Here is a 26,839-nt window from a genome sequence, read left to right on the forward strand (position 1 = left end):
CAAAGAAAGAAGACAATGAAGCGACTGATGTCTAATGCCAATTGATGTCATCTCTCCTTGATCTTGTACGAATTGCATCGCCGTTTGGATAAATCAGAAAAGAGAAACAGAGCAAATGAAGAAAAACAGACAACTTAAAAGGCCCCCTCTTAAAATCTTATTGTGCAGTAATAATATTCAAATATGAAAAGTAAGGCTCTTCTTCGACTACGTTCCATCTAACATACCTCTTATACGCACACACTAACACATATGAACCTACAGAGAGCGTACTGCGTTGTTTTGCTTCTTTTCAAACCCAGATTAAGCGTCCCATAATACTAACACATTGTCGCAACATACAAACCCCCAGAGGGGCACCATGCTTGAAGGTATCGTAGCTGTCGCACCCAACGATAATAATCTTCTCGGGTTGCGGGTAACAGTGCATACAGATTTCGCAAAACTGCTTAACATCTCGCCCCATGTACCCGTGCGTCTCCTTCCTCTCACAGAACACCTCAGACGAAATGAAAAAAAAAAGAATGAAACAGTGCGATTCCGATTGGTGTTTGACGACGTATGCGACCGAATTACAATGATTGTTAAAAGAGAAAAAAAAAACAATACAAATGTTATTATATGAAACAATATAGCTGATAAAACTACACTGGGAACCAATGATGTGAATAAATCAACTAAACATTACTGAATCGAACGTTGGTTTTATTTGTTGTACTTTGTTCTTGCTTAGATATCAGATTATTTGCTAATGCAACACACATTATCGATTGTTGTTTTGAGTTGTTCTATTGGTTCAAACGCCGATTTGAGAAAGAGTGCCAATTAAGCTGAGATAAGGTAATATTGCAGGTTTCTTAATAATTTCGACGCATCTGTTTCACAAACTTTCGTACGTTTCGGTGATAAATGTTACAGACGTTTCGTTGCCATCCGATGGTAGGTAGCTAAAGTTCCACAAGCTGGTTGAGAATAGCAGCGATTGTTGCTGGTGTAACGTTAGTGACAGCGCACGACAACTGTCCTTACACTCTGTCCGCGGCCGAAGCGTAACGCTTAGCCTTGCTCGCATCTGATGTACTATTACGAGACCGGCCATGTTTGGTGTCAGCTCTGGTGCCCCCGGGTGAAAAGCGCGGGACAGCAGCAACCAGTTTGTATAGGGCGGTTCCCAATGGGTGGCGTAAAAGTAGGGTTTCTCGAACATGGTGCGCGTTTTCTTGATCGGTGGCAAGGCACAGTTTCGAAACTGCACAAACCAACCACGTGCGATGCCATTTCCATACCCGCTCCGATTGCTGGCGAGCAGATCGACCATACGTGCTATTGCTGGAGCTTTAGCAGTTCGTGGGCTGAATAGAAGATTCGTGCGGAAATCACAAGGGCTCGCCAGTAGCAGGTCCTCGAGATCCAGCAAGAAGCTGTCCCAATCACTTCCGTACCGAGGATGTTGGTCCCAAGGGAGATGCACATCGGACACGATGATCGGTACATTACGTATAAGGTGATCTCGATATAACGCTTCGTATGTCACATTGGTACGCACTGGCACCGCATCTGTAGAGCAATCGTAACGTTACGTCAAACATTGAAACAATAAGAATGAAAAAACCTTAACACTTCTTACCAAAATTTCGACACACAACACAATCTTCCGGAAATGAAGTGATCGGTGCATACTTTTTCGGGGCATCAGTTTCTTTCGCCTTTGCTATTAAACACTTGCCACGGTACAGCGGGGTCCAGTCCCAGTAGGGTAACAGTTCGATCATGATTAACCGACCAACGGCCGTTACCTGCCAGTTCACCCACGGGATGTAGTACACCACCAACCCGATGGCCGCCAGACACACCGCACCGGACAGCCAGCGGATACACCTTTTGCGCCATATGCGTTTTCTTACCGGAGCGAAAGCATCGTACAGGGCGCGGTCGGAAGGTTTTGCCCTTCCGATTGCCTCCAACAGTTCCTGAAAGCTTACGCTCAAGTCCGATTCCACTTTCCCTGAACCGACCATCACTGGTGACACCGCAAACCGTACTAACATCGCTTTTCCGATGCTGTGCAGTCCGAACTCAGCTGCATGCAGGGCGGGTGATGATTGGTTTCCGCCTGATTGGATTTTCCTATCACTTGTGGGAAAATTTGATTTACGCCCCGCCCATGTTTGGGGCCGAATGGTGGGGCATGATAAGGATTTAATCGTTGTGCGTGAAATGTTGTCTGGTGGATATTTCACATTGATGGGTTTTTGTGTGTAGCTCTTTTTTGAAATATTTAAAAATATGTCAGTGCATTAAGTTGTTTTCGAAAAGACTGATAAAAATATTCGGAATAGCATATATGACTACCTTTTTGTTGACTGGCCGATGGTATATATTGATGTGTCATGTTTTTATAATAAAGAGTTATCAAAGCATATTTTTGTTACATATTCATAAAATATTTGTTTCTATATTATTCATTAATAATAAAATCGAATGTTTACCGCAACTAATAAAGTAAAAGTATAGTATTAAATAAATAGTAAAATATATATTTAGTCAATTTAATGAATGTCACCAGACATTTTTTGAGGCTTTCTAGGGATATCTTTTAAATATGACAAATGATTACTGTAGGGGAAGGTAGGTAAAGACGGACACTGCGGGTAAGATGGACCCTTCTCATAAATACATGATAAATGTAATTGTCAAATAATTCAACAATGCAGCATCCAAACTGAAAGTAAAACATAATATTTGAGAACATTTTTGACTATTGCAGATCTTAAACTCTACAACGTGTATTGCATATATTTTTAGAAGGTTTATTACACAAATGGGTTGTTGTGATTATTAAGCAAAAAAATGGCAAAAGAACGAGAATGAAAGCAGTAAAAACTTTTTTTTTCTGGTGGTTTATGCATCCTGACACTAAAGCGGGAAAGATGGACATCGAATGTGTTTGTTTATTTTACTTTATATTCCTATTAGTGAAGAATAGATATCATCTAATGCCTTAAATGAGGGTTTTCGGTAGATGCGTTATGCTATTACTCATTCGTCGCTGATGAGGCACTTCACGAAACCGAATATCTTACCACGAATTGGACTACTTTAATCAACAAAAATAAGAGGCATTCAGCCTGGTCACGGTGTTCGAACGGCAGATGACACGGAACCACCAATAAGACTTCATTTTTACATTTTTATTAAAATAGTTAAAAAGCTTGAAAAAGTCGATCAAACGATTGAAGGGAAGTTCTAATAACTTAAATAAAGAGTTATCTAAGCATATTTTTGTTACATATTCATAAAATATTTGTCTCTATATTATTCATTAATAATAAAATCGAATGTTTACCGCAACTAATAAAGTAAAAGTATAGTATTAAATAAATAGTAAAATATATATTTAGTCAATGTAATGAATGTCACCAGACATTTTTTGAGGCTTTCTAGGGATATCTTTTAAATATGACAAATGATTACTGTAGGGGAAGGTAGGTAAAGACGGACACTGCGGGTAAGATGGACCCTTCTCATAAATACATGATAAATGTAATTGTCAAATAATTCAACAATGCAGCATCCAAACTGAAAGTAAAACATAATATTTGAGAACATTTTTGACTATTGCAGATCTTAAACTCTACAACGTGTATTGCATATATTTTTAGAAGGTTTATTACACAAATGGGTTGTTGTGATTATTAAGCAAAAAAATGGCGAAAGAACGAGAATGAAAGCAGTAAAAACTTTTTTTTCTGGTGGTTTATGCATCCTGACACTAAAGCGGGAAAGATGGACATCGAATGTGTTTGTTTATTTTACTTTATATTCCTATTAGTGAAGAATAGATATCATCTAATGCCTTAAATGAGGGTTTTCGGTAGATGCGTTATGCTATTACTCATTCGTCGGTGATGAGGCACTTCACGAAACCGAATATCTTACCACGAATTGGACTACTTTAATCAACAAAAATAAGAGGCATTCAGCCTGGTCACGGTGTTCGAACGGCAGATGACACGGAACCACCAATAAGACTTCATTTTTACATTTTTATTAAAATAGTTAAAAAGCTTGAAAAAGTCGATCAAACGATTGAAGGGAAGTTCTAGACTTTTGTTCTATATGCTAGAGCAACGTCAGCTGTTAATGCCCAATATTTCAATAATGCTTTGGATTCTCCATACAAGAGGTTGTAAGTGGCGCGAACAATTCCTAAATTCACGGCTGAATGAACCTTCGTTGCAATTGGTCAAGAATTGGTGTACGTACCAGGGCAAGGAAAGCAATAGGATTAACATATCATATTGCTATGAACTTAATACTATGAACCTCTTCAATTTCCAATGTTTTCTACAGGTCTCATATTAGGTCCACCTTACCCAAAGTAAGTGTCCGACTTGGTACTTGTATTTAAGTAACTCTCGATTTTTAACATTTTCCTTAAAGTGTCTGTTTTTAACTAACATCTCCTACTTCTTCTTCTTTGGCACAACACAACCGTTGTCGATCAAGGTTAGTAACACTAGTGGGCTTGGTTTTCTTTGACTTATTGATTTACCCATAGCAGGACAGTTAGTCCTACGTACCACTGGAAAAGCCATCGTACATTTTAATAAAACTCACGTGTGTTCTAAAAATTCCATTTTCCAATTCACATAATTTCAATCGTAGTTTTAGCGTCTCACTCACAATCTCAGATGATCTCAGATGCATGATCGTAATGGATCAGAAAACAATTTAATTCCACTCAACGACCCTTGTCTATTTTTTTACCCTTGTAACTACTCTTGCCAAAATAAATGAAACAAAAAAATTTCTATAATACAATGCGATAGGAGGATTGCCGTTAACAAAATGATTTTTATTTATTGCTTTTTATTTTTGCCTTTCTTTTCCCTTGCGGCATTTTTCAGTGCCACCTCTTTGTGGTGCACTTTTGTTTCGTGATACGAAGCTTCCTTGCGAATCTGTTGAATGTGTTCTCGCATCTTCTCCTTGGCCACGGCCCGTTCGTACGCTAGTCGCTCGTTTAGATGGACCCACTTAAACCCTGACAAATACTTCATGCTCCACAGGATGTCCCGAAACACTGACTTCTTCTTGTTCGTGATCGGTTGCATGTTTAGCATCGGCACAATCGCTTTTGCCACGCGTTTATCAAGAAACTCTACCCAACCCTCGGTATACTTTATCATTGCCGACTTACCGCTGGCCGTTTTCATGCGAGCTTGACCATCTGTAAATATACAAAATAGAAAAGATTGAAAGCTTCATAAGGCAAAAAGTGGCATAACAAAAGCAAAGGACATACCTTTCTGAGCCGGTTGCAGGAAAATGCGTCCGAGATCGCCGAACGGTTCCAGCAACGATCGCAGGATCGTCACATTCATGTGCTTTGGAATGGAGCTGATGTATATTACGCCCGTTTTCTTTTGCTTTGTCTTTACCAAAGGTTTCACTCGTTTCACCTTGTTGCGTGGGGTTGGAATTTTGGCAGTGCTGCTTTCTTCGGTAGCATCATTTCCGTCATCATTTTGCTCTTCGCCTTCGCCACTCGCACCGTCGGCTTCCACATCTTCCTCCTCATTTGAGTCCATCCGGACATCGTCATCCACATCTTCCTCCTCCTCATTTGAGTCCTGCCCGTCATCATCCTCTTCGTCTGAAACATGTTCTTCCTCACTTCCATCGGCTAGATCGTCGTCCTCATCCTCGTGCTCTTGACCGGCATCGTTAGATTCGTTGTTGTATAGGCGATCGTCATCCTCATCGTCCGAATGGGTTTGAATATGCTTTTTCTTTTTTTGTGTGAGAATAATACTTCCGTTTCTTTTCATGATTTACCAATTTACAATGCCAAAGAACGTCACAAAATCTTTGAAATAATCGTTTCTATTTAGTTAACGATTTACTCCAACTTTTCTCGAATAAACAAATGCTGCTGGTTGGTCGCTCCAAAACACATGTGTTGTTGACAATTGATGTGCGTTTTGGCAGTGCTGCCAGTCGCTAAGAATTTATTGATTTCTGCTTGGTTCTGCGTGAGGATTATATTTTTGTGATTAAATAAAACTAAAAATAACCCACTGTAACAAAAACAAAATATTCAAAACTAAACCTGCAACAAAATAAATTCTAGTAATACAAAACAACATATTTTTTGTATGATTCACTTGTTTGATTTCATGTCAACTTCAGCTGTCAATAATCCCTCCGTTTACATTCCCGAGTCAGAGCGTTCCACCGTGAACGACCCGTTTGCTCTTTCTAAATAAGCACGCTCTCCCGTTCTGGCGCACGCACCGTGCCTACATGCACACAATGCCAGGCGCCATTTTTAAGCTTGACTGTGTGCGTACCATCCCGTAGCGTATTTGCACTGCGAGAGTGTGGCATATTCATTTTATTCCTCCGTTTTTTGGCACCGTAGCAGCCAACTCTTGTTCCATACAGTCTTTGTATTGTTACAATCCTATCGAATTCTGGCGAATTTAGGCGCAAACGACGGAAAACCTGGTATCGTACAGCGAGCAGACGGAAAACGGCAACGTTTTGGCCGTTTCCCTCCGGTGCCAGAGCCTTTTCGCCGAGCCCGTCGGAGTGTGTTGTTGTCCCGAGTGCCGTGTAGCTGAAGCATCAGCGCCATCTCGACAACCCCACGGTGTAAAAGGTGTCCCATTTGTTGTGTGCTCCGCCGTGTGGCACCATCGCTCTTACCGTTGCTCGCAACAGTGTTTGTCTTTACAAACCTTCACCTGGGCCGGAAGACGACTGACGGCAGCCATCAACGAGCGCGACCCTCCGCACAGGAAAAGCGTAAATTCGTGCACCCGGAACGGACCTTCGCAGCAAAGTTTGCAATCGGTGCAAACAAAGCCAACGCAAGAACGCACCGCTGTGGCATCAGATTGCGCGAACAGAAAAGGCAGGACAGGCGGAACACGGTGAGAAGGGGAGGGAGTGTTTTTGTGTGCCTGTGTGGAAAATCGAGTGAAAGTGCGTAATCGTGGTGCCACCCATTGACAACGCCATTCGGTGGAGCTGTCATCGAATCATCAACGAGCAGCGTAAATCACCGCCAGCCGTACCATCGCCTTCCGTGGAGGCAAAAGACACCTCGAGAGATTGAACCTCGCGGTGTGTAACATCGGTCTTTACCACGCGTGTGTTTGCTGGCATGGTCCAGGGTGCGTGAGCCACGGGTGTACAGTTAATACCAACCGAACGTCGTCTTCCACGAGCACAGCAAACTAGCGAGCGAGATAAGCGCGGCAGAACGAAAAAGCAATCGAAATAGACAGAGACACCGAAGGTTTTCCTCCAAGCTCGCACACCAGCAGCAGTAGCAGCGGCGGCAACAGTCCCCCCCCCCCCCCCCCTTGTAAGCAAAGGGAAAGTCACGCGCGTCACATTGACAGCGTGTGCGTTGTAGTGTGCGGCGATATAACTCTCTTGCCACGGCAACGGTGCCAATAGTCGAAGCACCAGCAGCAAAAACAACAACAACACTAGCAGCAGCAGCAGCATACAGCCCCACAGAGTGAGCGTGTGTTTTTTTTGCTTCCTTCACCATCGTCGTCGTTTGTTCGTGCGTTGGGTGTCGGTTAGTGGTTACATAAAAGAATTGACTTCAGAAGACACACACGGCAAGACGGTAAGAAACCGCCGCCAAGTAGTTTCGGGACGGAAAGCGCGAATAATTGATCCCGCTAGAAGACATCGAATATACCGACAGATAACGTTTGGTGCAGCGAGTGCATTTGGCGTGCACCAGTGAGCGTGTAAGTGCATGTGCAATCGTACGCGCGAAAGAGAAAGATACGAGGAAAACAAAAAGACCAACTCTCGCCGTGAACCTCAGACACTGTGTACGTGTGTGTGCGTCAAGTGATTCGCCGCGAAGAAAAAGCATTGAAAGCATCAATTGCAAATTCATTTTATTGCTTTAATTGTGTGTGCACAGCAAACGACGCCCAAAGGACATCCGTGTGTTTGTGTGTGTGTTAAGAACGGGACAAAAACCAGAGAAACAAAAACAAAACAAGACCGAAAAGGGGAAAATCAGCTTCTGATCAGAGATCACAATTCCCCCTGTCACGATCGAGCCCTAGCCAGCCAATTGATTTAGCGATCACCAGCGTGCGTGAGATAGTGTCTGTGCGTGTGTGTGTGTGTGTGTGTGTGTGTGCAGCGAGCAGCAGAGCGAAGGGAGAAAACGTCTCCCGCGCAGGAAAAGTTAGTCAAAATTCCAGTCCCGACGCGAAGCCATAGAGAAGGCTCCTCCTTGAGCCGCTCGAACGATCATAGCGAGATGAGCCGGCGCAACAAAACTCGCCCAGGGCCGGCCAGGTAAGCGCTTTTCCCATTAACATTGCGTCATGTGTTTGCCTCCGCGCGTAATCCACGCAGGAAGAAAAGAGGGGTGGGTTTTTTTTTTCTTTTTTTTTTTCGCGATCGCATCTCAAGGGGCGAGACAGAGAGAGATGTGTGTTTTTCATTCATATCGATCATTTAATTCTTGAAATAGAGCTTGATAATATGTTTAAATTATGATTTGTCGGCGGTCAATGCATTGATGCAATGAATTAGATTTTATCAAAAGGTTTAATTGTTGGGCCAAACTGCTAAACGAGCAAACAAATGAATCTATGCGTCACTCTTGTGGCAAAGGCCGCCATGCTGTGCACCGATAGCGCAAAAGCTGCCCTGTCTGCTGCCTGTGCCGAACATTCCATAAAGGGTCTAGGTAAACTTGCGAACGATAACGATTGGAGTCGGCTCTGCACATTTTACGTTGTCTGTGTCGATCCCTTGGGCCGTTTACCCCATGACTCATGATCCCTTGTCGACAACAGCAGTAACATGATGAGAATCAATACAGCTCGGCAAACTGTGTCTCTGCTGGTTGATTCACGTTTGTTTTACAACATAATTTGAGTAAATAATGTGTACCTTGGTTTTTATTTGATGTTGTTTTTTTCTCCTTTTTTAACGAACTGCCTTGTCCATATATATTCTAGTAACGATTTGATGCACTTTTAAAACTAGCCAATTTTTTATTTTTAAATTATGCTTCTTAGTATAATTTGTGTCATGGTAGTTACATGAATAATTTTAATTATTAAATGATCCACAAAATCTTGTCACGGAGCCAAGAAATTGTTTGATATTCATCGGTCAATCAGAATCAGCCAATTCATTTTTATATGAAGATTTTGTACCTTGTGATTTCCTGCCTAATTGCAAAGCATTAACAAATACGTAAACATTGAATAACTTTGCCACTACGACATTTACGGCCTGTAATAATAATAATTTCCCTTGTACAAAAAAAAACAAATCGGTTTTTTATCAGTGTCGTGCTGTTTTCTTGAAGATGGTGTATTAAATGCGTAGTTTCGTCTTTTCAATTCACGTTCGGTACCATTGATCGGCCTTGATGGTACCATTCTACGTTAAGCTTAGACAAGTATACCAATTTCAATACGATTTTGTCGTGCGAAAATACCGAAAATATATGAATGGAAAAGCACATGAATGGTGGGATGAATGGTTAGGCGAAGCGAGGAAAAGGAAGCGGAAGGAAGAAAACGGGATAACGCTGCACTGCATTGTTTGCGATGCGTCCTAGAAATCACATGAAACGCCATTATGGCATATACAAACACGTCCATCCAAACACACATACATTCGCACCTCAATTCGTCACCACCATGTAACACAACGCACAACACGCCAGCAGTACAGGCGATGCACAATTCGCTTGGTGGTGTGAAAATTGCTTGGGTATCACAAAGAGGGGGGGGGGGGGGGGGGAGTAATGGGAGGTAGCAGCCGCCATCAAGTGTTGTGCCGCTACACTAACACACATATAAACCGCGTGAAGCATGCCCGTGCCGACACACACATGACACGGAATGAGTGAAAATGTGCAATGCGTTCCTTCCTCCCCTCCCCACTCCCCCATTCTTCTTCCCTTTGTATCAAACCACCCTCCCGTTTTGGTTCCTGCCCTTACCAACGGGTCACTCGCGCGCGCGTGTGTGTGTGTCTATGCTTCCTTTTTATTGATTGAATTTTCCCTCCCCATACCCGTCCGTCCGTTCGTGCGGTTTGCCCGCCCATTGTAGTCTGCAGCATTATGCTTCGCTAGTGTCTCGCTTTGTGCAGTGGACACTACAGCACACAAAACGTGTCTGGTAGGACCTAAACACACACATACATACTCACACGCAAACACACATCCATACACACCTACCACCGTTCAAACGGTAGAGAACGGGAGGGCGCCATCTGGCGATGGTTGCCGGTAGTATCGCGTAGTTCGGAAAGCCTTCGGGAAAACCATTCGTATGTTCTAGTTTTGCTGCTGTAATGCTAAAGAGCAGGAAGACACATAACTTCGCGTTCAGATAAATGAGTGCAAAATACTTCACCCTGTGTTGTCGTTCGTTTGCACTGTGGTGCATGCGATCAACGATAGAATTTGATTTGTTATTAGGATGCGATATTTTCTTTCTTTCAACTTGTGGAAAAGTTGAATACATATCATGGAAAAGTGTTTCAGCAAGCCGACCAGGCGACTCCATGATCGGTAATATTTAGTTCGCATAAGGCAAAGTGTTCAACCAACAACCATCCTTCGCTTTTTTCTATGGACAAAGAACTCGTTGCGAACCGGTAAGATCTCGCAATCAGATCTCGGTGTCTGTGCCACAGCCGGTTTTTCTCATCTCGAAGAAAAACACACAGCACCGCAGCGGCGGCGAGAGAAGAAAATTACCTTACTGTTACCACCACACAAAGGGAGCTATCCATTTTTTTGCTCACCCAAGGAGGCGGAAAACAAACGTCTTCAAACTGGACGAACACGCCAGGACTCCTAACAAGAGAGCGCTCAAGCCCTCCCCGCCCCCCGCTCCACCATGAAGAAAAAATAAAGAGCAACCAGGACACGATGTGAGATCGGCACTAATAAGCCGGAGAGCGAGAGAGAGAGAGAGAGAGAGAGAGAGAGAGAGAGAGAGAGAGAGAGAGAGAGAGAGAGAGAGAGTCTCTCGGTTGTGTGTCAGTGAGGAAAACTCGCCCGTGTCGCTTTTCAGTTTCAGTCGCAAATGGTCTGCTCCTTCACGATGTGGCTGAGCTTTCCTTGAATGCGAGCGTTTCTGTTACTCCTTCTTTCTTTAACAAATACTTACCTATTACATTTGGAAGCGCAAAGTCTAGTCGGGCCTCCACATCATTTTCAATCCTATCCCCCAACATCCTTCCCGACGCCACGAGTAGTGTGTAATGTGTGTGTACGCCTTCCCGAGGGGAAGAAACTGCCTTCCTCAACTCGAAATAAAAAGTCAGTGACGACGGGTTTTCCGAGTGATCCAACAAAATGAGTGTAAAAAAGTGGCTTCACTGTTTTAGTGCAGTACGCGCGAACCCATGCGTCAGGACGCGGACAATCAACTTTGCACCATCCCGCGGCGGTTGAAATTTGCGTGAATTTTTCCACCAACATTTCGGGGAAATTCTCGAAAAGACCCTCCGACTGTGTTCGCCTGTCCCAAAGGGTGCCCTGTGCTAAGTGCGAGTGTGTGTGTGTTTGTGTGTGGGTTTGTCTGACCCCGTTTTATTGTCCTACGACCACTAGCGCACAGGATTTTCCGTACTGCTTGTGCGTGCGTGTGTACAGAATGGGGTTGGGAGCAAATTTTCACCATTTTCCACCCGGTGAAAGAACACTTGTATTGGGGCAAGTGTTTATCTATGTGACTGTATGTGCGTGTGACTGTGTGTGTGTATGTGTACGGGTTTTCGCAAGTTTGCCATGTGGAGAAGAAAGAATTGGAGCCCCAAAAGAGCCACGCGAGAAATAGAGAGCATGAATATGTTTGTGTGTGTGTGTGTGTGTGTGTGTGTGTGTGTGTGTGTGTGTGTGTGTGTGTGTGTGTGTGTGTGTGTGTGTGTGTGTGTGTGAGAGAGAGAGAGAGAGAGAGAGAGAGAGAGAGAGAGAGAGAGAGAGAGAGAGAGAGAGAGAGAGAGAGAGAAAGAGCGTGACGGAGCGCATGTGGTCGGAAAAAGTGTGAAAAATGAAAAAGGGTGGCAATTGTGTTACACTATCACAACATAAAAATTGCATTTTGCTTTGTGCTTTTTGCTCTCAAATTTTTTATGCGATCTTACACAGTGTACCATTTACGAAATTATGTTTTGTTTCAATTTGTATAATCAAACGGTATTAATCATAGTACCAGTACATGTAGTTGCAATATATTTGATCTTGGCTAAATAAGAGTCCTCAAAATGCAACTGATAACGTTCTTGCTATCACGATCATGCTTAATACTTTCTTCTGTGTATGGATTGGAGAAGATAGCGGAGTTTGTGTGATATAAATAACTGTAGTTTACCAAGAATCGCAATCATTACCCCAGCAGTGAACATTCTCCACACAGGGGGGGCAGCTGGGGTAGAGGTGATGATGTTTTTTCATCGCCACCTTTCCCAACGATGCGCTACTGTCTAGCGCAACCAACAGTAGGAATGCTTCCCAGCACCCTTTCCTTTCGCTATTGTGCGTATGCTCGTCACCCATTTGCGAAGAACAAAAAAAAAATACATTAACGTATGCTATCAAAGCGCAAAAAGACAAAGGCGAGAGACCGAGTATTTATATTTAGTTCATTTAATTCTAACGAGATAGTTCCTCGCGCCTTACGCTGCCAGCTTGTGCTGCTGTATAATCTTCGGCATCGTTGGACATCTCGATCGCTGTCTGTTGGCGAAATGAACCACTCATAAGGGTTGAGAAATGTAACAAAAATTGCATTGCTTTCCACGGACTTTCCGATTTTGCGGATAGTAAGTTTCTGACTGGATGGTTGTTTGATTTACGTACTAGAATTTCTACATTGCCGCCGTGGACATGAATCAAACGAGGATACAATTTCATTAAGGCCAATTTGAGTGCCTATCATTGTTATCATGCTTGTTGTTGTGCGAGTGCGTTGGTTGCTAGCGTCAATGTAATGTAAGGTTCTGGTAACGTTGCTGGTGCAATGCATACCATAAACTAGCAATAATCAAATCGATGATCAGATGGAGACAAATTCATTTAATAGACACTTTTTTTACTATCCCAATGACCCTCAGGTTGTCGTGCCACACAACAGTTTGGTCAATAGAATGTAACTAAGGTTGGAACAGAAGCATGCACAGTCAAATCATAAAGAAGAAGTCGCAGGTCAGAACGGTTCGCATTTTCAGCTAATCGCACTGAACAGAGCAAAAGGCGTACCTCAGTCATGGCGGATGAATGCTCTGTTGTGCTCTGCCTGAAAGCGAAACAAAACCTTTTATTCGCTTTAATATTTTGTAATGATTGCTCGTCGCATAAGCGCGTGGCGTGCGTTTTGTGAGAGAATGTAACGTGTTTGTAACATTTCCGGCAATATTGTAGAGAGAAAGACCCCTTTGGTCCACCAAAAACAGGCACGCGAATATAGAGTGAAGCTTCTTAAAAGCACCACATCAAATGCATTTTTTCTCGCTTAAAGGAAAGCACCACAGGACATGAGCACACAGTGCTGAAAGTAGTCACGCTTTGGCGAAGCATTGTGATAGTTGTGATAGCAAAGCAATGAACGATGGATAATCAAACAACGGGCAAGCTGCATTGCGATGCACACTCCGTTACTGTGCAGCGATGAGAGAGTAACGGTGGACTGGTTAGTGTTTGTCGTCGTTAAACCATCGGACTTATAGTTCTCTGGAGAAAGCGATTGGACTCCATTGATCGAAGTGATTCCACTGTTAGAGTGTGTGATTCGTGTGCGGCTGTTCGAATAGTCAAATTATACTTGCTGTTAATTCTACCGTGGGCGTAAGAGGATACAACACTGTGATACACTTTATTCTAAAACATTACATCTTGGGCTTCGTTAGCGTGAAAATGGCGCTACAACATTCTTATTTAATGGTACTTTAAATTAAAAAAAAAACACAATTGCACACAATTTCAAACTCAACTGTACTCATGGGTGACTTTTTTCTTGGTTGTTCCTCTTTTATCGCAGGTCCCAGCGGCAACGTTCGATTCAAGCCGAAGGCATTTACAACAATGCACCATTCATGCATGCAGCCACATCACACGTAGGCAATCTCGTCCAGATCCAGACTCCAGCCGGCCACACATACGAAGGAGTGTTCAGAACATTTTCCTCACAGTTTCAGGTGAGTTGCTGCTTGATGTTGTTGATCAAACCACAGGCTACAACACTGTATAATGACTCCTTCCCTCCGTTGCTTACAGGTTGTGCTGGAAATGGCACATCGCGTTGAGATTGGTCCCGATCAGAAGCCAAAAATTAACGTCGATACATTCGTGGACCGACTGATTTTCAAACCGCACGATATCGTCACGATCGTGGCAAAGGACGTCGATCCGGAGGACGCTACGAGGGACACGTTCAAAACCGATACGGCTATTTCGCGTTGCAACGGCACGAACTGGTTGGAGGATCGCGTGCTGGAACCGTGGGACGAAAGTGGCGACCTGAACGGTGAATCGCTCGAGCAGAGCCTCGAGCTCGACTCGAACGCGGATGGGTGGGATGTGAATGATATGTTCCTGAAGAACGAACAGGTGTACGGCGTGCAATCGACGTTCGACCAATCCCTGTCCGGCTACACGGTGCAGATTCAGAAGAAAGACAGCGAAGAGTTTAAGGTGCAGGAGCAGGAGGCGGAAAAGATCGCCAACGAGATAGAGAACAACCCCGTGTACAAGGAGCGCATCGATATCGAGAACGGTGACGAGGAGGCCGCCTTTGCCGCCGTCATCCGTCCGAACAGCAACAACAGCCCGCAGCCCGCCGCCGGTGCGGATAAGAACTCGAACAGCGTCAGCAGCAGCAGCAGTAGCACTAGTAGTACCAGCGGCAACAGTAGTAACGCAGCGAACAGTAATAGTAACGGAAACAATAACCTAGCGAGCAATACGAACAATTCGACCAACAACAACAGCAGTAGCAACAGCAGCAGCAGCAGTAGCACGGGTCAGGCGATGCCCTCGAACACGAAGTACATCGTGCCGGCCAAGCGCAAACCCGGCCAGGGTGGCAAGCTGGTGCGAAGCACCCCTCCTCCCTTGGCCAACAGTAATAATAATAACGGAGGTCCACCAGTAGTGACGACACAGCAGCAGCAGCAGCAGCAGCAGGTGCAGGTGCAGCAACAGCAACAACAGCAGCCACCAAGCCCGCAGGCTCCGCACAAAAACAGTTACGGACAGATGATGTCCCAGCAGCAGCAGCCTCCGCCAGGCAGTCAGCAACACGGAGGCGGTGGTGGTGGAGGTGGTATGGGTCATCCGCAGTACGGAATGCACCCGAACCAATCGCCTTATGGGCACGTGCCGCACCAGCAGCAGCAGCAGCCTCCGCCGCAGCACGGCCAGCCGTCGGTGATGAACTCGAATAAGATGAACGGCGATGGGCGGGGCGATATGGGCGGTGTCCCACCCGGCGGTGGTGGTAGTGGCAATATGAATGTAAATAGCAACCAAAAGCCTCTTCCACAGCGGGGAGTTCGCCAGTACGCGACTTACAGTGAGCCGCCGCCATCGCTTAACCCGCAGCAAATGGGTGGCCAGATGCAGCCCATGTCTACGAAGCCCCCAATGCACCTGGCGCATCCACATCACGCCGTTGTGCCACCGCACCTGCCGCCACCAACGGTGGTGCCGGCCGAGCACGTCGTGATGCAGCAGCATTCGATGGCGATGCCGCCGCCCGTTCAGCAGCAGCAGCCACCGCCGCCCCAGCAGCAGCAGCAGCAGCAAGCTCAGGTGCAGGCGCCACCGCCCCAACCCCAGCGCACGGTTGTCGTCCGAAATCGAGACATGGAAATCGACAATCTGCGCAAATTCAACCAAGACTTCAAACTGGCCCCTCCGCAGCAACAACCGCCTATGCCAAATGTTCACCAGCAGCCGCCACCTCCGGCGCCGCAGCAGCAGCAGCAGCAACAGCAGCAGCAGCAAGGACCACCCTCGCACAACGTCGTGGTGCAGCAGGCGCCACCTCCCCAGCAGCAACCCGACCACTCGTCGCCACCGTCGCTGGACAGTTCGCCCCCGCTGATCAACAGTCAGCCGCAGGGCAAGATGGTGGTACCATCGCCCCACAGCGAGCCACCGCCCCAGCAAGCGCAACTGAATCAGCAGCAAAATCAAGCCTCCCAGACTGCCTCGGGTATGGTGGTTGTGCCGGCCCAGCTGGCCTCCCAATCGCCGCACCTTGTGCAGCAGCCGCCGCCACCGGTCGTGCAGCAACCGCCACCGCAGCAAGGCCAACAGCCGCCAGTAGTGGTCGGTGGCGGCTCGCCGCCCCAGGCCCAGCAGCAGCAACCGAATCACGTCACCCCTACCGGTGCCCCTGCAACCGGCCCTGGCAGTCAAAATGCGGCCACCGGCAGCACCGTACCGTCGGGTGGTGCACCGAACGGCAATGCGAACGGTGTCGGTACTCCAGACGGAACGTCCGCGAACGGAAATGCGAGCGGGGAGCCGAAACCTGGCACAGCCACTAAGAAAGTGTTCACGTTGAACCCGGCGGCGAAACCGTTTACGCCGCGCAGTCCAAGCACTCCCAATCCATCACGGTATGTATTCGTGTTAAGAATGTTCGTCTTAGTCGGTGTTCCGTCTGCACGTAAATGAGTGAATGTGTGTGTGTATATATAACAAATGCATGAAACTTGCAGTAAGCAGAAATACGATAAACCCCTAATAGTTGATCAATTCTATGTAAGAAACATTGTTTCGTTTAGTATGAAAAACGCAAACATCAATTCTAATGGGATTAACATTTCTACTTACTGCAACGTTCGCCTTTTTGCAGTAGCTTTTGGCTCATCAGCTTGTAAATTATTATGTTTTCGAAATTGCTTATCCATTTCAAAAAATCTCATTCATTAGCTTTAAATTATCATTTACATTTTGCGTTTTTTTTTTTCATTCCATCCAAGTTACTTCTTCCGTTAATTTCCATATCATGCATGAACTGTCTTGATTGTTACACTTCTGTTACATTTTCGTTCATTTCATAGCTTTTTAGATTGCTTTCATGTGAGTTTTTTTTCTAAGCAATTTATGTTCCTTTTTCGTGAACATTTGTTTCGCGTGCACCTTTATGATGTATAGTTCAATTCAAAATTGCTTCCCACCATCATCGATATAATGTTAACAAAAATCCCTTTTTTAACACACTAATTTTTTTGCCACGCCCATGATCACCACAATCACCACCACCATCACAACAACCATCAATCACATCCTCACATGTGCCCGTGCCAAAAATGTGCCCCTCCACCACCACAACACCCAACTGTCTACGCGCGTCTGTCTGGATTTGAATTCGGGAACCAAAACCAAAAAATGAACCAAAATCATATGAAACCAAATTGACCGACCAACGTCTTTCAATCTCCATTATTAAAACAAAATGCAATACTATGATCTGCTACTACTACTACTACTACTACTACTACTACTACTACTACTACTACTACTACTATAAATTGTTGTTGCAATCTAAAAACAAACCAACAACAAATCAATGCCATCAATAATCAAAACTATCTTATAACCACCTACCGTACCGCTACCGCTAGCCAACCAACCACTAACAGTAACATAAGTATCATTAATGGTAATCCTTATTTCGCACGCCCACTGAAAAGTCACACGTCTTCTAGCCCGCACACACCACAAACGCCGGGCCCAGCTGCGATAACCCAGGGCTCGTACCAGCAGTCACCGCACGTCATTTCGCAACAGTTCGTGACGTATGTGGTGAATCCGTCCTCATTCCAAACCGCCCAGCAGCATCAGCAAGTGGCCCAACAGACGCGCATCCGCAATGGCCGACAAGGTAGCTACCGGAATGACATTTGTACGCAAGAAAATCCAACGAAAACTACGCACCTTCAACCGCCGCTGCGTCTTGCCTGCTGCCGGAATGCCGACCGGTACCGGGGAGGCGTAGCGTCGGCACGTTGAATGTTACTAACTGTTGCTATCTTTTCTGTCGCGTTTCTGTTGTAGTTCCAGTCGGTGCATCGCAGATGCAGGTTGCGGCCGCAACTGGGCAGCCACTGCTGGCGCCTAACCCGCTGCAAATAATGTCTCCGTACGGGCCGGCGCTCCACGCGCAACCCTTCCAGGCGGCGCCACCGTTCCATCAGCCGTACCGCTTCTACGAAACGCCCCAGCCGGGCCAGATCCAGTATCTGGCCGCGACCCCGCCATCCACGACGCCCTCGCCCGGCCAGCCGCACCAGCAGTACCATCCGGGTCCGCAGCCTTCGCCGGCTGGCGGTGGCCCACCGACCTACCAGACGGTGCACCATCAGCAACCGACACCGTACCCGATCCCGGTCCCCATCGTACAGCAGCAGGTAGTGCCGACGCTCTACCAAAATATGCAGTCCGCACCGCAACAGAACCACCACCAGCAGAACCTGCACGTGATGCACGTGGCCCAGCACCCGTCGGCGCAGTAGCATAAGTTCTCCGCTGGTGCGCCCGGTACCAATGGGTGCCCTCCGCCCCATCCGTCGTACGCAAAGGTGTTGAAGAACTAGAGCGCATACGCGAACGGTACGCAAGGCTGGCAAAACAAAGAGTGCGGCGGAGGTCGTCCCATCCGCTGCTACGACCCTTAGACATTTAATGGCACATTGAAAGCGTACTGCGCAAAGAAAAGGGAAGACAAAATAAAATATACAATCTGAAAGCCATGCAAAAGGGTGAACAAGAACAAACGAACTGAATTATATATGTATAAATGGTCTAACGGAAGCGCGGTTATTACTACTTTAAGGCAGTGAGACGCCGAATCACGTTCTGCTGAATATAAGCAAATGTTTACACGAAAGCGGGGGAAACAGAGTGAGTGAAACTGTTACACTACTGCTACCGGGGAATATATTCCCGTCATCCAATACTCCTGAGTCGCTCTATCAACCGGTTTTGCTGGTTGCATGCTCGTGGGCTGCCATCGTGTACGCGTACAATGATGCCAGCGTTCCTCACTTTTACTATATACCATCTGAAACGAGCTGCTTTCCGTCACGTATGCAAGCAGATGTGTGGTAAAGTTTTTGGATTAAGCTGTTGTTTTAGTAGTTTCATGTGTTTGTCCTACCATCATAATTTGTGACAATGACATTCCCCTTTTCTCTATGGCGAAGGCATATTTTGAGTCGTTTCCAACATGCCATTAACCACATCAATGGATAGTGTTATGTTGTGAGCATTGGTTTTGAAATTTTATGTGCTTCATGGCGCTTTCTGACGGGTGTGTATTTTGTTTGTGAGCACGAACAGTGAAGCTCGCGATCAGGAAAGTGTTTCGGTAATGATTGAAATGAGCGCATCTCGTGTGTTTAGGTGACATGGCGATTTCCGGATCGTTTCTAACGGTGCGGTAAATATCAACAGATTGTAGAGCAGGCTCTCTTAGCCTTCTTGATAAGTAGATCTTTTGGGGGAGAGGCAAAAACTACTTACAATATTTCTAAACTGTGCTGGGTGGGCACGGAACAGCAAGACGAGTACGGTGGTAAACATAGGCACACACACTCTTGTTTGTTGGTCCTTTTCTTTCGCAGTAGAAGAATGAAGTTGTCTGTATTCTTTTTGCTCACAGTCGAACAAGTAAAATATTATACACTCAATCATAAGGAAATGTTGTAAGAAAAGGCAAGAAGGGAGACTGCAGGTGTGGTACGAAACTGCAAACAGTTGAAACGTGAAAATTGTATCATATAACTGGTTGAGGGTAAGGGTAGTCTAATCAATAGGATCCCGATAGGATGTACATGAGGGAGAATATAAAAGCAGCAGCAATGGCGAGTGAAGTACGCATTTCTGCGTTACCGACGTAGCCCCAAACATGGCATAGATCGCGCGTTGATTTTACATAGGAGTGTAAAGAACGGCACCAAGAACATTGTTGAAGGTGAATGATAGTAGCCATTGAAACAATACGACGTAGGCAAGGACTCGGGACGATAACTTAACAAGAAAAAAAAACACCCACACACACGATAATTGCATTCGTATCTTAGCAAAGTAATACATTATTAGATAAATCAAATTAATCTTAATAGTGAGGAAATAAGTTGGGAAAGAAGTAGTCGGACAAGACAAGGCAGAATCGTTAAGTTGATCGTATGCAAGAAAGATTGTAGTGCAAGGATGCACACGCTGAAATCTCTTAGATGTAAAAAATGGGTGTGGACACAGCTTGAATGAACGGTGTATTGTGTGATTGTGAAAAGAACGGTTATGTTTTATGCTGAAGGGAAGAATCTAGAGCGACCATTCTTCCGTAAACCATGGAAAGACTAGAAAAAAGGCAAACCTTTTGGTAATTATCAAAGAGCTAAAAAATGAAGAAGCAACCTTAAGCAAGCCAACAAAGCATTAGGTGGCGAAGTTAAAGTGTGTGAATTGAAAGGATAATGAAGAAAATCAGAATTATCGCTAATGGAGCATCTACAAGGTGAATGCGACTCCGTTGGAAGAAACTGCGAATGCGTAACACGTAGCCAATAAATATAATTTATTGAATGTCCCAATTTTTTGGGCAAAAACCACGAAATGCGAGAGACACGTCATGTAGTTAGTAGCCAACATACTCACGAATGGAAAAAAATGACGTAGTGAGCTAAACACTGAGGGGGAAATCATCTGACTTCCTTCCTCATCTAACATGTTTACGTCTTGCAAACTACAATTAGATCACACACATTAGCAATAAAATGTAGAGCAACAAACTAGTATTTAGCTAGCTACAAGGACTTGCATTGTGGTAAGGGCGGTGAATAGGACGACGCAAGTGACGATACTAGCGCCAGATACAGCAGTGATGAACTCTACTAACTAGGATAATGGCGTGAAGACAGCGATACAGTTCGGTGCTATTGAGGAGTAATGAAAAAAGAATGTAAATTCTACAAAATATCAAAATAACAGGCAACCATTGCGCGATTGTAAGAATGCTGATGACATGCAGGCACGTGCAAGACTATTGAAACATGTTAAACATGTTGGAAAGCAAGAGAACAAAAAATATACATAGAACATAACTAGAAGCCCAAGCAAAGGAAAAGGGGCTTAAAAGACTCAATCGAATGAAATAAAGGGAAAGAAAGAGAAAAAGAAAAAGAAAGAGAAAGAGAAAGAGAAAGAGAAAGAGAAAGAGAAAGAGAAAGAGAAAAGAGAGAGCAAGAAGGAAGCAAAAAATATTGAAAAGAAGTAAAATGCAGTAAAATGTGTGAGAATGTTTGCCTGCAGCAGCCAGCTGGTCGAAGAATGGCGAGACAAAAATGTAAAATACGTGCAGATCATTGACGAAGGGCAAAAAAAGGAACAAAACTTCAATAGAAGTCAAATGGACGGAGTGATCATTTGCGAAGAGGTGAAAAACTATGCCTACTGACAGAGAAATGATGAAAGCATACTACGCAGTGTTCAGCCAAGATCACATCGAACAAACAAAACAAGTGAGAACAGACACAGTTCGACAGACAAACAGAAACGAGTAACAGTGTCAATGAAGCTGAATTTGAAATTTCAATTACAATTTTCCTACTCCTGGATCAAATTTACGCAATACTCAAAGGGATCGATTTACGTTCTGAAAAGCTCCAGCTATCTACACGTCTCTGTGTAGGGTTAGGCATTTTTCAGTTTTACAGCTACAAATAGATGAAAAGTTAAAGGGGGGAAAAACTAACGCTATACAGTCAAACTGAACTGCTACAGCCCAAAAAACGAAAATAATCAATTTTTCCATTAAACAGGAGTAATCATGATCATACAAAAGTTACACTTAAAAAACAAAAGAACGCGACAGAAACAACCTACAACAAATCGTGACAAAAAGCTTATACATTGTTAAATCTTTTTTTTGTTTTTATTTGTTTTCCATCTACAAGTACAATCGCCCGCACTCTTCTTCTGCGTTAAGCCGCGTTCGCAAAGAAAAATAGAACCTAGGAATGGCACATGAGGATTATTGCAATTAGGATGATAAAAGCAGATGTCAAAACCCAGCATCACTGTAGCGCATCACGAAATCATGTTACACGTTATAGGGTGATGCACCTTTTGGGCGGTGGTGATGGTGCAAATGAAATGATTTATTTGTGAGTATTGCGGTGGACGGCAGTTTCACGCGGAAGTGGCGTGGCGATTGAAATGTTATTGTTTACCTTTTTTTCTTTTGTCTGTAAAGAGGAAAAAAGAGCAAAAACCATTCAGTGAAACAAAAAACCGAAAAAATAATAAAAAAAACACACTAAACAAAACCAAACACTACGTATGTGATTTATTACGGTGATGATATAGTTGTTGATAGTTTACTTTAATCAAGATTTTGGACCTATTATATATCTATGTATATGTATTCTTCCTCATAGTATTTACTTCGTGTAATTTGTTTGCAATATTTTGTTCTGGCTATACTAGGTTATGACTCCAGCTAATGATGGATTTAACAACTCCGTAGTATGTAGTTTATGTAAAGTGAATGTGTTAGAATGGGATGTTTTAACTCCCATCTAAGAACCGTGAAAAACTATGGTGAATGAGTTACTAGTCGTCGCCAAGAGAATAGCTCGTCGAGAAACAAAAAATCTCTAAAATGTTGATTAATAAGCTAAATCAGCATTTGTTTCCTTTACAAACCTTTTAATTGTTTTTTTATTAAGTGAGTGAGAAGTCTATAACTATCCAGCCGTTTATTCAAATGCATTCTCTTGCTTTTATACAAGTGGATTTGGATAAGAGCTCCTTCTCAATTCGTTACAAATCCTTGATTTGAAATGAATTAAACTAAACTGATGGATAACTTGTTAATTATTTACTAGTACTATGAATAAATAGTGTTAAATTTGCATACCGTGCGTGTCAAGGTCGTCGGCGTTTGAAGACTGACTGACAAGCATAGGGGAAAAAGATGTTCAACCATCGTTCAACCAATCATTGAGTGGAAGGAGGTGGTGTAATGTTACAACGTTCAAACCATGTATATACGAGACCGGATTAACGAATGCCCTATTATGACTGATGGACACTGACACACAAGGCCGTTGAACAATAGCCAAGAACATGTATTCAGTGCGTGGGCGCAGGGGCAGTCCTGTGATACAGTCGTCAACTCGTACGTCTCAATAACATGCCCGTCGTGGGTTCAAACCTAGAATGGACCGGAGAGATAGCAAGGATTTTGGCTATCCGGCTGTGTGGTAATGAATGAAGAAATAGAAGAAGAAGAAAAAGAAGAAAATGTATTCAATATCTGTTCAACTGTGTTCAACTGCTATGTCCATGCAATTGTGGCATGAAGCAAAACCTTACAACGGTTGCAATAAAAAAATGAACAACCTTTTTGTTTTTTCATGGGATTATCTTCACCCGCACTAACGAAAAAAATTGAAAGCACTATCAGTCGAACTCTAACCGTGATGGTAAAAAAAGTAAAGCAACTTTCGTTCAGAAGCGTGCGTGCCCGCGACGACGAAAACGGACATTGTGCGGTAGTTTTCGGATGTCTTCTAAGACCGTCCTGGCATCTTCAAACATCTTGGCACTATTGGAGAACTAGACAACCATCAGAGCATCGAAAGAATGTCCGATTCCGAATGGCCGACGACCCTGAGCGACTAGGAGTTCCAGAGGAAGCTGAAGATGAAGACCGAGGGAAAAGTGGCTACATCGTCCCTCTAGCTTCTTGGACATACATGTCAGGAAGCTTCGACTGGGCTCGGAGCTGCACCCATTGACTGCAAAACTCACAGCGGTCATTTGATGAGATGAAACGGATAAATATGATAAACTGCATGTGATACCTTAGCCAGCGAACCGATCCAACATACCTCAGCTGCGTGAATTTCTGGAATTCGTGAATTTCTGGAATTACTGGAATTCTTGTCTTATGTTGAAAGATCTACTCCAACAATTTTGTCGCGAAAACTGAGAATTTATTGATAACACTCTAAGGTAGAACTTAAATACATGCCTACATGACATGCATGATTTAATGAATCACCACCACCATTATCATCACAGATAACATAATTATTATAATAGTTAATGTCCTTATTAGCGGTGTACTTCAGGAATGCGAAAAAAGGCATCCATTTTCCACATCCACAAACGGTTCATCGTTGTGTACGCATTGGGTGGGGATTTGTTAGTCTTTTTTTTTTGTTTAAATAGATTAAATGCCTCGAAACAACCGGCCAGCCATGGGAAACACAAACATTATTTTAAACTCGCTATGGCTGAAGCGTTTTCCCAACCCCCTGAGCCTCAATTGACCGTATTGTACATTGGGATGCACGGGTACATCTAGTCTAGGGTCGTACCGATAAATAGAATTGCGGGATGCTGCATAACCGCATGTCCTGTCAGCTCTTGTCATGCTTACCGCGAGGGGAAAACAAACAAAAAACAACACACATCCTTACCCCGGCAAGTGAGAGGAAAAATATGTTTCATTGCCCTTTGATAGTAGCCCTCCGCGTCGCTCTCACTTCTCCCTATCCTAATAGTTTCCGTACACGCAAGAGCTATGGCGTTAAGAAGAAGCATCCGCACCGCACAGCAGATAGTAAGCAGGAGGTACCACGCGATTGCGGTGGGTAATTGTGATTAATTGTTTGTCGCATCGATTGCGCGTGTTAAACTGGACCGTGTGCGCCACCAATTCACACGACACGCGGCCACTCATTCATCGATTCGATGACGTGACATTAATGGGTGAAGGTCGTTTGATTTGTTACAATTTTGGCCCGTCGAATCGTTGGCCGCAGACTGCCACAGGCGGGCTCATTAGCGAATAGTGTTACACGAACATTAGTGAGAATGTGAATTAACTTAGATCGGTTATTAGAGGGAAATTGTGTTCTGTTTTAAATTGAATATTTTGCTATAAATAATGATCTTTTATTTATAAAAGAACAGTTCAGTCCATCGTTTGACTATGTTTACTCAATTTAAATTCAAATAAACAAATATTAATTTTCCTGATGCTAACATGCAGTTCAATGCGTCCCAAAATCCAAAGATCGAATCTAATGATGTAACCTTATTTTAAAAATCTTCTCAAGTTAACCCCGAACCTTTTGTTGGATAGTTTTTAAATCCTCGTTCCCACACTCGTACAATTTGTCACAGCCACCCGAAACTAATTGAAGTCATCAAAACAAAAATAAAATCGCAGCTAAATAGAACGATGTCCTGCCGTATTGTCCCTTCCATTGATTCCACCCCTAGGGTCAACCGATGTACGCTCTCCCATGTTGAAAGCCGTGCGAGAGGAAGCGATTATATCCGTATCGAAATCTGTCATCACCCTCCAAAACCGGAACCCAGAGCCGGATGTTACAGCACAAATTGTCACCCTTTTGCCTGTTTCTACACCAACTCCGGCTACAGGCGACGATGTCGTCGGGCGAGCCATAAACTTGAAACCGCCACTTCCACACGACCTGTGACACGCCTCACTTACACGCGCACTGAGCGCACTGGGGGCTGTGAAGGTGCTCGATAAATTATAGGGTACTTGAAGAAATTAGCAATGTCAATAGCACTGTGCAGCGAACGTGCGCATAGCGCTTCATGCTGCCGAAACACACACACACACACCGACACGCGCCCGCGTGTTTGGGATGGAACCGCGCCGGAAGGCTTTCCGAAGACCCTTCGGGTGGACCGTGTAAGATGGGCCTTGGAGCGTTGGTGTTTGTCGAATGCGTATTCATTGTACGGAATGTGGTTCCGCGTTTAGGTGCGGGTGTTTGGTCAACATTGTGTTGAATGTAAGGTATGCGGTTTAGTTGTTTTTGTTCAAAGTCTTGTCCGACACGTCATTTTTCAGTGAAGCAGTACATTTTAAAATCGGAAATTCTTGGATGAAGGGAATATCTGAATTATTCTTCTTCAAAAATTTTATTTCTGGTAAAATTAAACATCATTTTAAGCTATACGGCCTTTACAAACCGTTCTTCCTTAATAAAAAAAATCTAGTATACTGTTTTCACAATAATTTAATGTTTATCATGTAATGATCAATTCAAACAACTGAATGATTCAAACTTTTCGCTAAACAAATACAACAATTTAAACTTAGATTCATAAAGAAATTTTGACTAATTTTCTTTTATGTTACTTTGAATTCATAATCACGTCGGGAACAAATCTACTGTTTGATTTGGCAAATATAACGGATCTTCGTTAGCGACATTTATTTGAAGAAAATCAAAGCTAAAAAAAGCTGCTCCAACGAGAGATTTGTATATTAAAAACAAGGATAAGAGTGAAATTGCTCTTCTAAACCCCTTGTTAGACAACAGTTTTAGGTAAAGAAAAATCTCCGTAAAATATGTGCCAAACATTGTTGGTGCAGTGTCTGTTTCTGCATGATGAATGTGTTGGGCAGTCTCGGATACAGTTATATTTAAAAAGCATTTACCACAGCTCCATAGAATGAGGAGATATAATATTAAGATCAAAATAAATTAAATAATGTCCGCTGGTGATCCCACCAGGATCTTAAACACATTGACAGCACCTTAAGCCCATACCCGTTTGCTTTCTCCACTTCACTTCACACCGAAAACTGCATACGCTCACTTGATAGAAACATGACAAATCGTCACTGAAGTGCAAAGCAAACCAAAAAAAACCCACGCCAGTGAGAAGGACTCGAGGGTGCCAGCAAAGCGCGCTACACAGCACCAAAATCATTCCATCCTTCCAAACCAATCGTCA

At 44.0% G+C, this 26,839-nt stretch overlaps 3 protein-coding genes across 10 annotated transcripts; 1 reads left to right on the forward strand and 2 right to left on the reverse strand.

Moving 5' to 3' along the window:
- Positions 1-670: 670 nt before the first annotated feature.
- On the reverse strand, positions 671-2,040 carry LOC121589533. The gene is made up of 2 exons (XM_041908528.1): positions 1,628-2,040; positions 671-1,557 (listed from the first exon to the last, which is right to left on the reverse strand). Exons 1-2 carry the CDS (start codon positions 2,016-2,018, stop codon positions 881-883), a joined length of 1,068 nt encoding a protein of 355 aa, XP_041764462.1. The 5' UTR covers positions 2,019-2,040; the 3' UTR covers positions 671-880.
- A 1,341-nt stretch (positions 2,041-3,381) lies between these two features.
- LOC121603441 (pre-rRNA-processing protein esf-2-like) lies at positions 3,382-6,065 on the reverse strand. Its single transcript, XM_041932127.1, has 2 exons — positions 5,309-6,065; positions 3,382-5,233 (listed from the first exon to the last, which is right to left on the reverse strand). Exons 1-2 carry the CDS (start codon positions 5,832-5,834, stop codon positions 4,863-4,865), a joined length of 897 nt encoding a protein of 298 aa, XP_041788061.1. The 5' UTR covers positions 5,835-6,065; the 3' UTR covers positions 3,382-4,862.
- A 239-nt stretch (positions 6,066-6,304) lies between these two features.
- LOC121603439 (ataxin-2 homolog) lies at positions 6,305-21,924 on the forward strand. 8 transcript variants are annotated; one of them, XM_041932125.1, is made up of 6 exons: positions 11,096-11,389; positions 13,548-13,969; positions 14,067-14,223; positions 14,303-16,653; positions 17,665-17,945; positions 18,098-21,924. In XM_041932125.1, the coding sequence occupies exons 3-6, from the start codon at positions 14,122-14,124 to the stop codon at positions 18,553-18,555; spliced, it is 3,192 nt and encodes a 1,063-aa protein (XP_041788059.1). In that variant the 5' UTR covers positions 11,096-11,389; positions 13,548-13,969; positions 14,067-14,121; the 3' UTR covers positions 18,556-21,924. The 8 variants fall into 8 exon arrangements, with proteins under 8 accessions (XP_041788052.1, XP_041788054.1, XP_041788055.1 ...); XM_041932124.1 differs by having other exon boundaries at positions 11,096-11,347; XM_041932126.1 differs by having other exon boundaries at positions 11,096-11,291.
- Positions 21,925-26,839: the final 4,915 nt, after the last annotated feature.

Source organism: Anopheles merus, chromosome 2R (genome assembly GCF_017562075.2).
Source record: "Anopheles merus strain MAF chromosome 2R, AmerM5.1, whole genome shotgun sequence".
NCBI lineage: Eukaryota > Metazoa > Arthropoda > Insecta > Diptera > Culicidae > Anopheles > Anopheles merus.

Coding starts and splice junctions, on each gene's coding strand:
- LOC121589533 (XM_041908528.1), bottom strand. CDS start 2,018: ATGGTCGGTTCAGGGAAAGTGGAATCGGACTTGAGCGTAAGCTTTCAG. Junction 1,558..1,627: donor TGTTGTGTGTCGAAATTTTG/GTAAGAAGTGTT, acceptor ATTGCTCTACAG/ATGCGGTGCCAGTGCGTACC.
- LOC121603441 (XM_041932127.1), bottom strand. CDS start 5,834: ATGAAAAGAAACGGAAGTATTATTCTCACACAAAAAAAGAAAAAGCAT. Junction 5,234..5,308: donor CCTGCAACCGGCTCAGAAAG/GTATGTCCTTTG, acceptor GTATATTTACAG/ATGGTCAAGCTCGCATGAAA.
- LOC121603439 (XM_041932118.1), top strand. CDS start 8,309: ATGAGCCGGCGCAACAAAACTCGCCCAGGGCCGGCCAG. Junction 14,224..14,302: donor CATTTTCCTCACAGTTTCAG/GTGAGTTGCTGC, acceptor CGTTGCTTACAG/GTTGTGCTGGAAATGGCACA. Junction 16,654..17,664: donor AGCACTCCCAATCCATCACG/GTATGTATTCGT, acceptor CGCTACCGCTAG/CCAACCAACCACTAACAGTA.